The 15,915-nt window shown below is 46.2% G+C and overlaps 1 protein-coding gene across 1 annotated transcript in view; it reads left to right on the forward strand.

Moving 5' to 3' along the window:
• Positions 1-15,915, forward strand: part of LOC147692627 (galactosylgalactosylxylosylprotein 3-beta-glucuronosyltransferase 1-like) — a 392,918-nt gene that overhangs the window by 238,469 nt on the left and 138,534 nt on the right. The window contains exon 2 of the mRNA XM_086936807.1: positions 3,006-3,373. Within this exon, the coding sequence (XP_086792933.1) occupies positions 3,006-3,373 (368 nt within the window). The remainder of the gene's footprint in view (positions 1-3,005; positions 3,374-15,915) is intronic.

A 15,915-nucleotide genomic window follows, 5' to 3' on the forward strand; every position in this document is an offset into this window, starting at 1 on the left:
CAATCAGGCTTTCCCGACCCCACCGCCCCGACATTGTCCAGCAGCCCGGGACCCCGCCCGCCCCGACATTGTCGAGCAGCCCGGGCCCCTGTCCGCCCCCGTCCCCCGTCTGCCCCGTCCCCCGCCTTCCCCGTCCCCCGCCTGCCCCGACCCCCGCCTGCCCCGACATTGTCCGTGGGTCCCCCGAAGCCTTACCTCAGCCGCCGCTCCTCCCCTGCGCTCCTCAGTTCATTGCTCCACCGCTCCTTGCCGCTCGTCACGCTCCTCCCGCCTGTCCGCCGGTCCTCACCGCCTGTCCGTCGCTGGTCACCACTCCTCCCCCGCGCCATGTCCGCCGCACCTCCTCGCGCTCGTGGACGCCGCTCCTCCCCGCTCTCCTCTCCTGACGTCAGCACGCAGGTCGCGGCCTGCGCTACTTCAAAGGGACTACTTTTTTTTGAAGGTACATTTTTTAAATAACGCATATTTTTATAGTTTATATAGCCTATGTCCATCTGCACACACTGACGATTACAATGATGTATTGGGTGTGTGGATTGGCGCTGTGGTTCCCGAGTTTACCTGCCTCAAAGGTTCAAAGTTCTTGCTTTATAATAGTAGTATAGATAGTGCCAAATGGACGCACTGGAAAATTAGCCTGCCCTGCAGTTTTCTGGGCTACGCATTGCGCCAGAACAGATTGATCTCTGGGCGCTGTGAACACCTAACTTATTTACCTTGAAAAAGGCATATTTTAAGTTGTCTGCAAAAGGCCAGCAGTGACTCTGGTTGCTGAGTGAGATCATTGGACCTAAGGAGCTGGGGGAATTGTACGATTTCAGCTACGTGATGCACCCCTTGAGTTGCATACGGATTTGTGCATGAACCCAGTAAACACACACACCTGGTGAGAACACCTGGCCCTTTGAAAGGAGTGGTAATATCCTTTTACACATCAGTATTTGTAGCTATCCTGTTAATCATTAATAACAAGGGTACTAAAGAAAAGGCATGCAATTGTTTTTAGGGATATCTTTTTCAGATGATGATTTTCACCGATTATACTATTTGTTTTCAAACCAAGGGGCCGATCAGGATCGCGGACGGACTTGCGTCCGTCCGCGACCCCAGAGCAGGAGGGAACCTCCGCATGGCATGCGGAGTTCCCTCCTGTGCAATTAGGATGTGACCGCCACCCTGGCGGTCACATCCTCTATTTTTAACATTGCGGCGGGTGCAGCTTCAAGCTGCACCCGCGGCAATGTTAAAAATGCACGCATTGCTTTTGCATGCAGAAAGAGGCAGGCACCGTGCGGTGCCTGCCGCTTTCTGCATGCAAATGCAGGGGGGTACCATAGGTACCCCCCATGTGCATCCCCCACCCCCCCTTCACCTAGGGGGCCCGCAACGGGCCCCCGCAGTGAAGTTCCGTATGCTTTTCCACGGCGGGAAACGCGCCGCGGAAAAGCATAATTCACTGCCCATCCTAATATGGTGGACGGTGTCTGAGAGACACCGTCACCATATTAGAGCTTTTCCGCCGCGGTTGTAAGCCAACCGCGGCGGAAAAGCTGCGGACGGAAACCAGGACCCACCAGCCATCCTAATGTGGCGGTGGGTCCTTGGTCAGTCCGCTGCGGTTTTTCCGCATCCTCGGGGCCGGCGGTGGCTTCCGCCGGCCCCGAGGATGCGGAAAAACCGCTATCCTGATCGGCCCCTATGTGCTAATAAGTGGGGATTTTAAAAAATCATGAAAGTTGTTAGTTTTGAAAATGTATATGAACAAGTTATTTAAGAACTTGATGTAGAGACCTTTAGTGACCACGAACCTCCTATTGTTGAAGAAACCATTTGTAGAAGAATTCTCATCTGATGGAGAACCTGCTGGCAGAATGACTTCTACTATACTGTCCCAGGGGAGGTAACTACACTAGCAGATTCTCCAACAGAAGATAATCCTCGAGCAGAGGGTGTTGGGGGACATGTACAACAGAATGACAGAGCTTGGCATTAAGGAAAACTTGATAACCCCACACTCCGCCATTCTGAAAATGCAGTAATGCACCGTATTTACAAAGATACGGTGCACCCCTACGTTTCCCCTAGCAATAGCACAAAATTAAGCTACCTAGCACCAATGCAGTCGCCCTTGCAAGAGTGCCTTCGCAAAGGGGGGAATGATTGTTTATGTGCAGGTAGGTGTGCCTTCCTGCACATAAATATTCATAAATGGTGATTTGTAACTTTGCGCACCACACATAGAAATTGCAAGTCGTAATTTTTTTAATGATTGTTTACTTGCAGGAAGGGACACCTTCCTGCACATAAACAATTTTTTTATGGTGTTTTGCTATTTCTATGTGTGCTGTACAATGCAGCCCACATAGAAACAGCAAAAACAAGGAGAAATAAAGCTTTACCATGTTAAGACCATTTCTTAACTTTGGCGCTGCCCCATATTTACGTCACCCTTGTAAATATGGGGCAGCATCAAAATCAATGGTTCCACAGGACCACCAATTGCCCACCCCTTTCACACTAAGTAAAGCGTGCCTTGTTTACAAGGTGGCATGAAGCCACAGGCATAGCCCCTTTCAGCACAGGAATGCGGGAAAAAATGACGATCCTGTGGCAATAAGGGCTTGTAAATATTCCTCTTAGTTTTTGCTAAGAAGTCATCATTCTCTAAGCCAGTCTCTAAATCTATATCGGACACATCCCAATATAAAATATGTATTGGATCGCATGACGAACATATTGCATCCACTACCTCCATCTAACCATGAAAGAGCAAGATAAATATAGGTATGTATAGCTAATAGAGTTAAGTGCACAATATGGAGGTAAAAATAATAATATGCAGTGTTTATGGAGGTCAATATTATAGAATATCGACCTTACTATAGTGTCACTGAAACCTTTATGTGTTTCCATCTAAGCACATGTGCTTCAACCTATTACAAAGGAATGTGCATTTTTAATTATCATATTTTACTCTGAATTTGCTTCTTCGTGTCTTGATACAGCTCCTCGTGAAAGTGTCCCCCTGCCGACCATTTTCGCCATAACTCCAACATACGCTCGCCTGGTACAGAAAGCAGAGCTAACCCGGCTTTCTCACACTTTTCTTCACGTGAAAGGATTCCATTGGATTGTCGTTGAAGATTCTAACAACAAGACTCAACTTGTGACCTCGTTTCTCAAAAACTGTGGGATTCAATATACCCATTTAAATGCAAGGTCGGAGAAGGAGGAGCATTTAAATAAAGGTGCACGACAAAGAAACAAAGGACTATCCTGGTTGAGGGAAAAATTCACTCTGAACCAAAAAATAAAAGGAGTTGTTTATTTTGCAGATGACGATAACGTCTACAGCTTGCAACTATTTGAAGAGGTGAGGTGTGCCTTACATTCATTCATGTCTTTTTTTTTATTCCAGATCTGGTCGCCATAAACTGATGTATGCCTTCACAAAATGCTTTGCTGTTATTTAAGTAATTTTATTGGAATTTGCATAGTTCAGTTTGTAACATTAGTGTGGTATCATAGAGGAGCAAGCTCTAAATTGGGAGTGAGGCTGAGCTTGAAAACACAATGGGGCATATTCTCAATGAACTATTGCGAGTTATCAGCACTGTATTGCAGCCAAAGTGGCGATAAATCTATCGCCCCATTCACAAGCTGGTGCTAACAGCATACTTGTGATAGAGGGTGCAAAAAATATCACCACAGATGACCCCGCAACTATCACTAATGAGATGCAGAGTAGGCGTTCCTGTGCAAAAAGCCTTGGCAACACCACTTCGCAACATTCTCAGCCAAATCGGCAAAAAAGGTCACAAAACACGCAATAAGGCGCGTTAGCAGCAGGATATCTACACCTGCTTTGATCTGGTGTAAAGTCGGGCGACAGCCTGCACCACAAAATGGAGCCCAGCCCAGAGCCACACCTGAACACAAGCAGAAGCTATGGAGTTACACATCATCCAGCTCAGACCCCCTACAGGGCCAAATCACCCACCGCCACCACACCCAGGCCTGCCACCCCCCCAGACCTCCGCCTGTTCACCCAACCACCATAGAGGCAGCACAGACACTGACAGCGGACCTTCAGAAAATGCACCAGCCTCACAGACTTAACAGCAGATGATATCATTGCCCACTACAGGCTCAAAAGGACAACCATCCCCTGCATCCTGAACATCATTGCCCACAGGCTGACGGTTCCAACACGGAGGACAACCAACATCCCACCACAGACACAGCTGCTGAGTGTGCTGCACCTGTTGCCCTCTGGTACCTTCCAACCAACAACCACCTGAGTTGGAGGAGTCTCACAGCCAGCCCTATCAAAGTTCCTCAAACCTGTCCTTGTTGCCATCATCAGCTTGGTACCCCAGTACCTATACTTCCCCCACACTGCGCAGGAACAGCTGGAGACCAAGCATGGCTTCTACCCCATAGCTGTCTTCCTGCACATGTTGGGGGCAATTGGCTGCACACATGTCCTACTTGTGCCCCCTGCCGACACTGCACACAATTACTGCAACAGAAAGCACATGCATTCCATCAATGTGCAGGCAATAGTGGACCACCAGGGACTGTTCACAAACGTCGTCTCCAACTACCCAGGCAGTGTGCATGAATCCTTTATCTTCCGACATCCCATCATCAACCAGTGCTTCCAGGCTGGCACCTAGGGAAATGCACTGCTCGTTGGTAAGTACCAAATGAACACACCACACACCATGAATCCACAATCATGCAATGCAGAACTCTGGGAATGCACATGTTACAAACTCACTTACAACATGCCAAACAACATGCCCACCCACCAGACACAACAGCACAACTTACAGTGGGAACCTGGGCTAGCCATGTGCGCAGGCCATCAATGGCATGGCACCTTAGCCACACAATAGCAGAATGTGGGGATAGGTGGGAACCAGGCATGTGCAAAGGAGGCAAGTGACCGATTACTGAGAATGTGCACAATGCCAAGTGTGGCGTGGATGTGCTCAACAGACTGCAGTATGCAGACCACGCACATATCCATGTCAACATACACCGCTGGTGTATGCAGTGTAGTGGACAGTGGACGCAACCATGTTACCCCAGCCAGTGGGGAGATCACGGAAATGTAGCTTGTTACGTCCCCCCTGCAAGCCTGTGCGTAGTGGGCTGACCTGGCATACGCCAGGCAGCGTAGGGGTGTGAATAAAAAGCACGTAGCCCTGTGCGTGGTTTTCTTACAGAATGGCCAATGTCTCTGCCAGGGCCGCACCTCTCACCCACCACAAGGCCGACAACGTGAGCGGCAGTGCCTACGATCCTGTGCACCTGCTGCACCCCTGGCTTCAGGTCCCCGGACCCGTCTTGGCCGCCCCTGTGCACCCAGGCCTCACTGTTACCTACCGACACCGGTGTGTGTTTCGGAGGGCCCACCATGTGCTGCTGCAAGCTCCAAGCTTGAGGCCCCTGACCTTGGCAGCATCCTCAGACCATCACGGCCTTCGCGACACAGGACCGCAGTACTCCTTTCTCGTTGACGTACTCCACCAGCTGACACTGCGGACTAGTAGGTCACACATTTGGAACTGAGTCTTGATTGCGCTATGGCCAAGAACATTATTCATGGCAGAGTTTATATCACTATACTCCCTTTGATCAGGTGCCACCAACTCCATGTATAGCATTCCAACCATACCTGTCTGTGGGCCCTTTCTGACTTCGGGCTACACTGCAGTCCTGTAGGCCTCACACCAATCCAATGCAGTCCGTACCAGGCAGGACACAACATCATAGCAGGCTGCACACCTGCTCTTCTCTGGTGCCACTACCTCCGTCTGCCACAAATCTTCTCCACAAGCCATTCCAACATCATGTGTTAGAGATCCAGGAGAAGATCGCTAGACAGCTTTTGACCCCCGCTGACCGCTGCCTCTGGCCTACACTGCGGTCAACTAGGTCCCACATTTGGAACTGAGTCTAGATTTCTTCAAAGCAGTGTTAATGTAATTTTACACAAGGAGAGGTGTAGGAGGAAGACACGCTCCAGCCCAGAGGAGAAAAGGCACTCCGTCACGGAGGTGATGGGACACTACAAACAACTGCACTGGTGCCACTTACTTTGTGCATTGCAAGCCAACGACACATGGCTGTGGGCCCCTGCTGGCAGCTGCCTACAGCCCACACTGCGCTGGAGTAGGTCACACAATCGGAACTGAGTCTTGCCCTCTTCATGGCAGTTATTGTCATTGTACAAGCCTCATCGCAGAGTGCATGCCCTTTCAGCTCTGGTGTCAGTAAGTATGTGCCCCGCAAATCATGGGCACTCTCTGGTTGAACTTTGGTGGAGTCTGTGTCCACGGCCTGGGAGTTGTCTACATCATCATGTAGCTGATACTGACAAGGTGGTGAAGAGGAGTCTGTAGCATTCAACTCCGCCATTTGCCTGTTTCTGTTTGCTGTGCCCTCTGCATCAGACCCTGGAATGACACCTTTCACTGTCACCTGCAACCCTCCGCAACATTCACCTTGGACATCAAGAAGGACCCGCTCAGCTCACGTGGCCTTACCTCAGTGCAGTGCAAGTCACCATCCCATGGCGGTGTGCCTGTGCGGGCCTCAGTGCATCCGGGGCCACTAACTCTGTACAGCTCAAGTCATGGACCCTTGCTGTTTGAACCTTGTACTGCTGATTGTCTGATTACTGTTCTGGTTGTTGCCAGCACCAACCATCCCCTGAGGGGTGGCTTACACTACCAAACACCCATCCACCACAGGCGTCACTGGACATGTGACCCTGGCAATAAAAAGGTCTGGGCACTCATGCCTGTAGCCAGTTCCACAAACTTACTCAGTGTATCTGTGTGGTCGTTATGTATGCATGAGGGCCCAGGGCCATACCACATTACATTGTGCTGTGTACAGCATGCGCAACCATGTTACTGCATGCAGTGGGGTAGACCTGGGACATGTAGCCGTGTCGTATCTCCCTGTGAGCATCAGCTGAGTGGACAGGTGTACGACAGTCCAGTGTTGAGATGTGGCTCTTCAACACATGGGTCTGGATGTGGTTAAGTTTAGGCCTTCCTAAGGAAGTGACTAATGTGTGTGTCTCTGTTGTGGTATCTGCGCCACCTGTCCCGCAATGGACAATGATACTACATGGCATGCCCCCGGAGTGCGGGCTCGGCCGAAGGGTTACATGAGGGAGGGCATGCCCACTCGGGGTCAGGGTTCACACAGGCCAACCTTTGTGTGTATCGCTATTAGCGCTTCATGAACCAAATGTCTACCCTCAACCGCATGGCGAGTTCAGCTAGGCAGGTGCTCTACATCTGTGTCAGCCCTGTCCTTCCAATGGCCCTACACACAAGTGGCTGTTCACCTTCAGCGCACATCATCACAGTGTCGTAGTTAGGCTTGTGGACATGCGCAGACAGGCATGACAATGGTGTCCCGTAGGGGTGCAAGTGATGCAACCACGCCGCGCACACTTGTGACTATGCTCAGTGAGGGAGGAGCAGCAGTGAGGATGCGTAATACACATTGATGCTGCACATTTGCAACAAGTCATACAGAAATCATTAATTCACACATATCACACGCCAATGAACCAGTGAACCTGCCAACACATCATGCAGTACGTAGTCTTGACTCATGTCTCTCTGTATTGTCACAGGTGACCAAGGATATGCACTCTGTGCTTGGATGATGACACCCCTCCGAGCCCCGAACACACAAGCCCAGAGGCAGTACAATTTGGCCCACAAACGCACTTGGGGCATCGTCGAATGCACATTTGGCATGTTGTACTCACGTATCAGGTGCCTGGACATCAGAGGTGAAAGGCTCCTGTACAGCCCAGGCATCGTGTGCAAGATGATCGTTGCATGTTATGTGTTGCACAACATATGTGTACGCAGTAATGCCCCATGAATATGAGTGCCAGATGCACCGGACGATGATGATGAAGATGAGGCAGGTGGACCACACCCAACTGCAGCCGCAGTGGGGTGTGGTCCACCTGCCTCATCTTCACCCGTAGGTACACCATAATTGACAATTTCTTCACATGTTGATGTCACATTGTGACGGTCCTTAGCACTCATGGGACAGTACGATGGATGACCACAGGCACAACATGTGCAAATAAATGCATTCCAAGATACATTCCATGCGTGCATGTCACTCATCTGTACAGGCACTTTACTGAGACGTGTGGGTGCGACATGTAGTGCTAGCAATTTTGGAATTTGTTAATGGATGGTGGGTGTGTCACATCTGTGCAGTGAGGCTGTTTAGGGTGTCACGTATTCGGACTGCCAGTTCTGTGTGTCAAAGTTGGTACGGTATCCCACTCTTCAGCATTTCACAACTGTCTCAATTCATTCCATTTTGGCTGTTGCCTGTGGCCTACAACTGTCAACAGGGCTTCTTTTGGGCTCTGATATGTGCCGCCATGTTGCAGGGATGCACCCTGTGACTCAAGTCTCACGACATGGGCAACATGTACGTAAGGGGGAGTCACTGCCCCTACATTAGTCCATGTTTTCATTATTGTTTGGTCATGGACATGGCACGTCTGTGTGCGGGGGTGTTAATTGTCCCTCTGCAATGTGAAGAGGAGATGCGGTTTCACAGTGTCTTCCATCTATGTTTCCGCATTGTCACAGTTGACATACAGTATGCATGTCAATGTACATTGTGGCTGTTTGTGAGGTGTTGCCTACCTGATGCGGGTCAATTGTTATTTGTTCTGCATCACGGCTGTGGGGTTGTGCTCGTACGTTGTCATCGCATCGTTTTTTTACTCTGCTTTTGTGGTGCATTTTCCCGCGTGACGTGTGGGAATCGCAGGCCTACCGCTGGTTATCGCTGATGTTTGTATCTCGATTGGCCTCATCGCTACTATTTTCGAGTTGTTGTTTCACGTTTTTTCGGTGTCATGTTGGTTTTAACACAGACATTTGACGCATTGGTGTAGGCCTATCGCATGGTGCCTCCGTGTTGTGAATACTTAGTTAACACAGCGTTATTTTCCCACAATAGACTGCGATATGCAAAGTTGCGTTAAGCTAATTTTGCAATGTTTATCATACGTTGTTGAGTAAAAGCCCCAACGTTTGACCCATGTGACATCACTGAAAGAGACAGCATCTCTCTGTGTGGTAATGCAGAATTCACTGGACAGATAGAAATAGATGGTTACAGGACTTACAGTTATGGCAACACATAAGGCTGTTTTAACTACTCCCACTTGTGCCATGTAAAGTCTCATTCTGTCAGTAGTGGGTGGTCTCCAGGTGAAGTGGCGGGGCAGTGGGATGGGGAGGACAGGGGATGACGTAAAAGCAAATTCTTGGGAAAGTGCATCTCATGTTAAGGAAAAGGAGAGGCATCAGGGTACAGTGGGTAAGGCAGTGGGTAAGGCAGTGCGCAGATGCGCTGAAAGTAGGTGGGAAGTAGAACAACAGAAATGATGAACTGAAATAATTAAGAGAACTAGGTTATTTCATGCATTGATGAATGAGGAACCTCAGAAAGAGCAGAAGAAGAAAAAAGTGGATACAATGGAGAGTATAGAAAGCTCAGATGAGGATAGTGAGGATGGTTTTAGTGATGACTTTCTGGATGTGCCATTGTCAACCTTCCCACCCCCTTAAAAGGTGACCCTGTCTGAAGGAATATGTGGCACTGTTAATGGTGGAAACTCTGAGAGAGCCACCGCCCCAGTGAATACAAGTCAGAGCCCAATGGGAGAAAATTCAGGGATTTGTGCCCCTAATAACTCTTCTGTTTCTAATACTCCAAATGCAATAATTGTTCCAGTTACTATTGGTCTTGCAATTCCCTTATATAAACCTAAGTTGTCTGGAACCAGAATACATGCTTTGACGGTTCCTACTGGAGTAAACAGCCAACTACTGTCCCAGTTCCCCTGGATGGGGGGTGTGGGAATGGGAAGAACTCCATTTGTCCTGAATAGGGTGACACATCCATATGTTGTATCTTGTGCCCGTTTCAGGCCTAGTAGGAAATAGTGCCTATTTACATGTACACAAGATGCCTTCCGTTCGTCACACCAACTTTCGACACACATTTGCATTTGTGACACTTGGGTTCGTTTCTAAGAAACACTGACCTTGCTGACACAAAAAACCTTTGTGAGAACATTATCAAACTGCTTTAGCATTATGTGAAAGGCCTTCATGTGCGTGATACAAATATGTTTGCTATTACGTCCATATGGTGACTCAGCTATCTGTGGAATACAGACAATCACGATAATGGCCAGAGGCAAGGATGCCCTTTTCTATATATATCCTTTTGTTTTCAAATACAATCATAAGAGACTCTTCTGCTGACTTAGAGGGGTCCCTGCATGCTGAAGCTTTTGCCTAGCAGCTTACTGACATCTCTGTGAGGGGTGTCCAGTTCATGACCAAGACAGGGTCCTACAATCTTACCAACAAGGTAAAGGGGTTAGCTCATCCAGAAGGGGGTTTCTTGGCAGACCATGCATTCACACCCTAGACACGTAGGTTAGGGTTTGCATCGTAGGAGTACGATAGATTGTTATAATACTGCATGTTTATGCATATATAAGCTGTTTAACAAGATGGTGAAACTCCTTGTTTTATTCACTGTTTGACACTCATTATAACTTTTGTCTGCTTCTGTCTATTAATCATTGCAGCACATATTTGCTATACAAGAATCACTATGGTTCATTAAATGTTGAAAAACATCCCTTTTTGTGTTCTTTGTATATTTCACTGACCGAAAGAGAGCACAAGTGACTGAATAAAAAGTTCTAGGTCTGTCGCCGAAGTTTCTGAGGGAACAAGGTTGTCATGTTCAGTGGTTGCCATAGCTTTTTGCTCCCTGTCTCGTTATAGTGGGGCTAACTGTGGCACTGTGAGCTAGCTGGTCCAAGGGACAACATATCCTGTAAGGGTGCATGGAATCAATTTGGTACCATCCGAAGTTTATGTCATCTGCAAACACTCAGTTCCTCCTGATTAGTGGAACCTACATGACTGTCGCTCCTCTACCAACAGCAATTAATGCGCCAGGACTCACCCCTGTGGAAGAACCCACTCGGAGTTCAAAAGTTCTCACCAGTCTATTTGGAATTCCACTAATTGTATTTGAGGCACTAGTCCCCAGAAAGGGATATCGTCCAATACCTCTGTAGTCTAAAACGGTGTTAATTCACAGGATTTGGATGATTTGGTTATGTTTTTTAATGGGTTCCTGCAAGAATGTGAGGGTTTGGAATTGAGCAGGGAACTCCAGTCTCAGAGGAGGGCGACTGCAGCAGATGTTGTCAAATTAAAATGAAAACTGAATAGGATGATATTTGGAAATCTTGATCCTTCCCTCTTAGATGCCTATCAAGAACATGAACTCATATATATGTGCAAGGATGTTCCTAGGCGTGCAGGACAAGCTCATGATAAGCTGTCTAACTTAGCTCAATTGTATGATGTAGATATAAATAGGACTACATCCTGCCAGAAATGTTATCAGGCATGCTTTGATGAAAGTGATATAACTAGTATGAGGATGTCAGGAATGAAAATGCAAATTAGGGAATTAATTTGTAGCATTCTGAAATGGAATGAATTGGATAAATGGGAAGGCAGATGGGCCAAGAAGAAAGACTAGAAGAAATTGAAGGTGCCATCAACCACAGAGAACATGAGGGAGCCACCTCCCTATTTAATCGAAGGAGAAGGAACATCAAATTTCCTGCGGAGATCAGTGCTTGGTGTAGGTTACATTCATCAACCGTAAGGTAGAGGTAATCTTGCTCCATTGAAGAACAAGTTCCCTAAATTAAAAGAGAAGCCAGTGGAGTTTTTTTACAAAGGTTGATCAATTTGTAAAGATTTCCCAAGTGTTGTGGGTGGATTTGAATACCCTTTTCGTCATTGTGGTAAAGAGTGACTAATGGGCAGAGTGGCTATACAGTGGCTAGAGAAGGAGCCTCAGAGAAAACTAATATCTTGTGCCCTGTCACATTTAATGACGAAAACTTATCAACAGGTGTTTTACTTTTTTAAATGGAAGGTGCTGTCGAAGCACATTGATTGGGTTAGGATTGACAGAAAGACTCAGGAGACTCAAGAGGCTGTGTATACTTTTTATGAGAGATTGATTAATTTTTCAAACAACATAGTGTAATGGAAAATCCTGAAGCCAAAGATATAGGAAGATTTGTGTCTGGATTTCTGACAGGATTGAGACCCGGGATTAGTTTGTTGATTCAATAGCATTTAATTTGTTGGCAAATGAAGTGAATAGATGAGATCTTGAGGTATGCAAATATTGCAGTGATGAACTGGACATTAAACAGAAGCAGTTGAAGGAAACTTTCATGCCTGCTCAGATGAAAGCAGCACAGAGAGGAAGTCAGAATCAACCATATGTAGGGAATATTGGTGTTATGGAAGGTGGTTTGCATCAACAGGGAGCTCTTGTGATGCATGGTAAAAGTGGGTACCCACAGGGTAGAGTTCATGGTGTCCCAATTGACCAGAGTACAGAGATGGATCGGTAACACTGAGGAAATCTAATCCATGTCATTATTGTAACAAGTTAGGGCATTGGAAGTGGGAGTGGTGCCTTAACTCCAGCAGGGTAAAGAGTGAAAATAAGAATTGAAACTCAGGGTTTGTGCACACTCAAGGCCCCATACAGCTACAAAATATGGCCAAGGATGCAAGTTAATAATATACCACACTTTCCAGCCAGTGTTGCAAGCCCCAATGCCACAGCACAATGTAAATGGCCTAGGTTTAATCCCAGTCAGGTCTGAATTTTAAGCAGAATTCCTTCCAGAATCAAAATCCAATTCAGCAATTCACTATGTTTCACTCATTTGAGGGCTATGGTTCTGATCTGTGACAATGGCGGTGCCTGAGGGTGGAGAAAAAATATGTTCTTGCCTCAGTCTTAGAGGAAGCCCACAGTGGTTCATTTGTGGAAGAAGTGAATGTCCAATCAGTGTAATTTTTGATCGACACTGTTAACATCCAACGTTCCAAACCTTCCCCTTACGGGAAAAATAATACAAGTTTTAGGAGTTGTAAATGAACAAATGACAAACCCTGAAACACAGGACATCCATGTTAGAATAGTGTCTGTTGAAGAAAGCCATAAGTTTGTAGTGGTGAACAACCTTTACAACGCAACTTTTACCACGCAGTGCCTTTACAACGCGGTATTTACAACGCAAACCATTACAACGCATTGCGCTGGGGGGCGCTTTAGGATAGGGAATAAGTTTAATTTACTATCCATCACCTTCCCTAGTGTCCACGGGGACTGGTGTTGGAATAGTAAATTAAACTTTTCACTATCCAGCACCCCAAAGCGCTATGCATTGTAATGGTTGGCGATGTAAAAACCGCGTTGTAAAGGCATGCATGGTAAAAGCATGCGTTGTAATGTCATACATCCGTTTGTAGTGTATTATTCTAGCCCTGTAAATCATTTGGGACGTGATCTGCCTCGTAAGCTAAATTGCATAATTTACTGCACACCGAAGGGTATGGCGTGCCTGACTCATGAGAAGGATGCTGATTACAAATTGAGACCAGACACTGGACTGTACCCGTTGAAGATAACTGATCATTTGTCACTGGAGATATGGGGAAGCCTGAAGTATGGAACTTATCAAGAAAGGATGTAGGTCTCAGAAAGGGAATTGAGCCTCTATAGATAAATGTTAAGTCTACTGCTGAATATCCAAGAACTCCTCAGTACAATTTGACTCTCGAAATAACAGCTGGGATTACCCTGTTGATTGAGTCAATGAAACAAGACATTTTGAAGGAGATAATGGGGGGTCCATGTAAGTCACCCATCATGGGCCTGCATAAACCCTGCTGTATACATCATGCAGGACCTGGGAAAGATTAATAACATTGTTGTTCCCTGTTGTCCTCAGGTATCAAATACAGCAGTGATTATATTTTAGAGTTTATGTGAGGCTGAGTAGTTTTCTGTGATTGATTTGTGCCAGACTTTCTTCTCTGAATCCCTGCAACAGTCAGTACCTTTCTGCGTTCCGGCAGTGTGTTTTGGCATGGTCCTAAGTCCCTAGTAATTCCCTGTAACTATGTCTTAGTTTAGTACATTGATGACCTGTTAGTAGTATCAGATACCCAAGAAGTGTGTAAACAAGACTCCATTGCATTATGTAACCACTTGGCTGAGAATGGACATAAAGATTCCCTGAGTAAGTTGCATTATTGCTGAAGAGAAGCTGTATATCTTGGACATCACATTGAGAAGGAAGCGGGGAAGATGTCACAAGGAGGAATTTTGGCAATTCTAAAAACAAATCTGTCAGCAACCAAAACGGAAGTCAGTATGTTTCTGGGAATGGTGGGCTACTGTCCGTAGTGGATACCCAACTTTTGCCTAGTGGTCAAGCCCCTACAGAGCTTTATACACAAGGATGTGTCAGATCCAATACCATTGTATAACGATTGTTTGATTTCCTTCCTAGAGCTGAGAGAAAGTCTTTCTTGTGCCACAACATTAGGAATGCATGATTATATTAAAGCTTTTACACTTTTCGACCATGAAAAAGAGGGCTGCACTCTCTCAGTGCTTACACAAATGCTTAGGGATGCACGAAGACCTGTGGCTTATTTCTCTTGATTCTGTAGCAGCAGGACTGGCTGGATGCCTTAAATCTGTAGTGGCAGTAGGTGTCAGCATTGAAAGATGTGAGAGTATTGTGAGAGTATTGCCATGGGACACTCTATTACTGTAACTGTACCCCACTCAGCGGAGATCTTGCTGGCGAATAGACGCACTCAGCACTCAACCAACAGCTGATTGACTAAGTATGAGCAGATCATACTTGCGACTGTGAATAATAACACTGAAGTGGTGTGCTTCCTTGAATCCTGCTACTTTGTTACACTTATCTGAGAATGAACATGATGAACATCGATGGAGAATACAGGTGAAAGAATATATCCTATGAATAATCATAGTGAACAATATAGGAAGAAATTAAGATATAGAAAATAATATGACCGAAAAGTATAGCTGATATAACAACAAGGTAGGATAAAAAGATAGTAAATTAGATACGTAAATACGAATGTGATAGAAAAAGGATAATGAAAGAAAGTAAAAGAATGATGACAGGAATAATAAACAATGAAAGCTGGAGTATAACAGTATCAATATAGAAGAGGAACAGAAAGAGAGACGGAACGTGATGAAAAAAGAAATAGAGAATAAGAGAATTAATGACACCTGAGAAGAAATAAAGAAGATTCAGCCTGATTCATGAACGGGCCGTTTTGCGAGGCTCAAATAGCGATTCATAAGGAATCGCTATTTGAGACTCGCAAAACGGTATTCATGTAGGAATCGCAATATTAATTGCGATTCCCACTGATTCCTTATTTGCGATTAGCTAATTGCTAATCGCAAATAAGGAATAACTCCCCATGCATTCCTATGGGCCAAAAGGCCCATAGGAATGCATGGGGAGTCATTCCTCATTTGCGATTAGCAATTAGCTAATCGCAAATGAGATTGCGAGTACAAGGTTGCCAGGGGTGTCCAAAGGACACCCTGTAGCACCCCTGCAATGGAAATTAACACAGGTGTTGCACACACACATGTCCAAAGGACATGTGTGTGTGTAACGTGCAACTCAGAAAAATGCATTTAAATGCATTTTTCTGAGTTTTCGCAATTTACCACGAGGTTTGACCTCGCGGTAAATTGCGGCCCGAAATTGCGATTTCGCAATTGTAAAATGGATGATGAATTACATTTAAGGAATCTCAAATAGAGATTCCTTAAATGTAAATCCTCGCAAATATGCGAATTAGCAAATAGCGATTTTTGCATTTGGGATGCTGAATCCCAAATGCAAAAATCGCTCTC

Source organism: Lissotriton vulgaris, chromosome 9, assembly GCF_964263255.1.
Source record: "Lissotriton vulgaris chromosome 9, aLisVul1.2, whole genome shotgun sequence".
In the NCBI taxonomy this organism is placed as follows: domain Eukaryota; kingdom Metazoa; phylum Chordata; class Amphibia; order Caudata; family Salamandridae; genus Lissotriton; species Lissotriton vulgaris.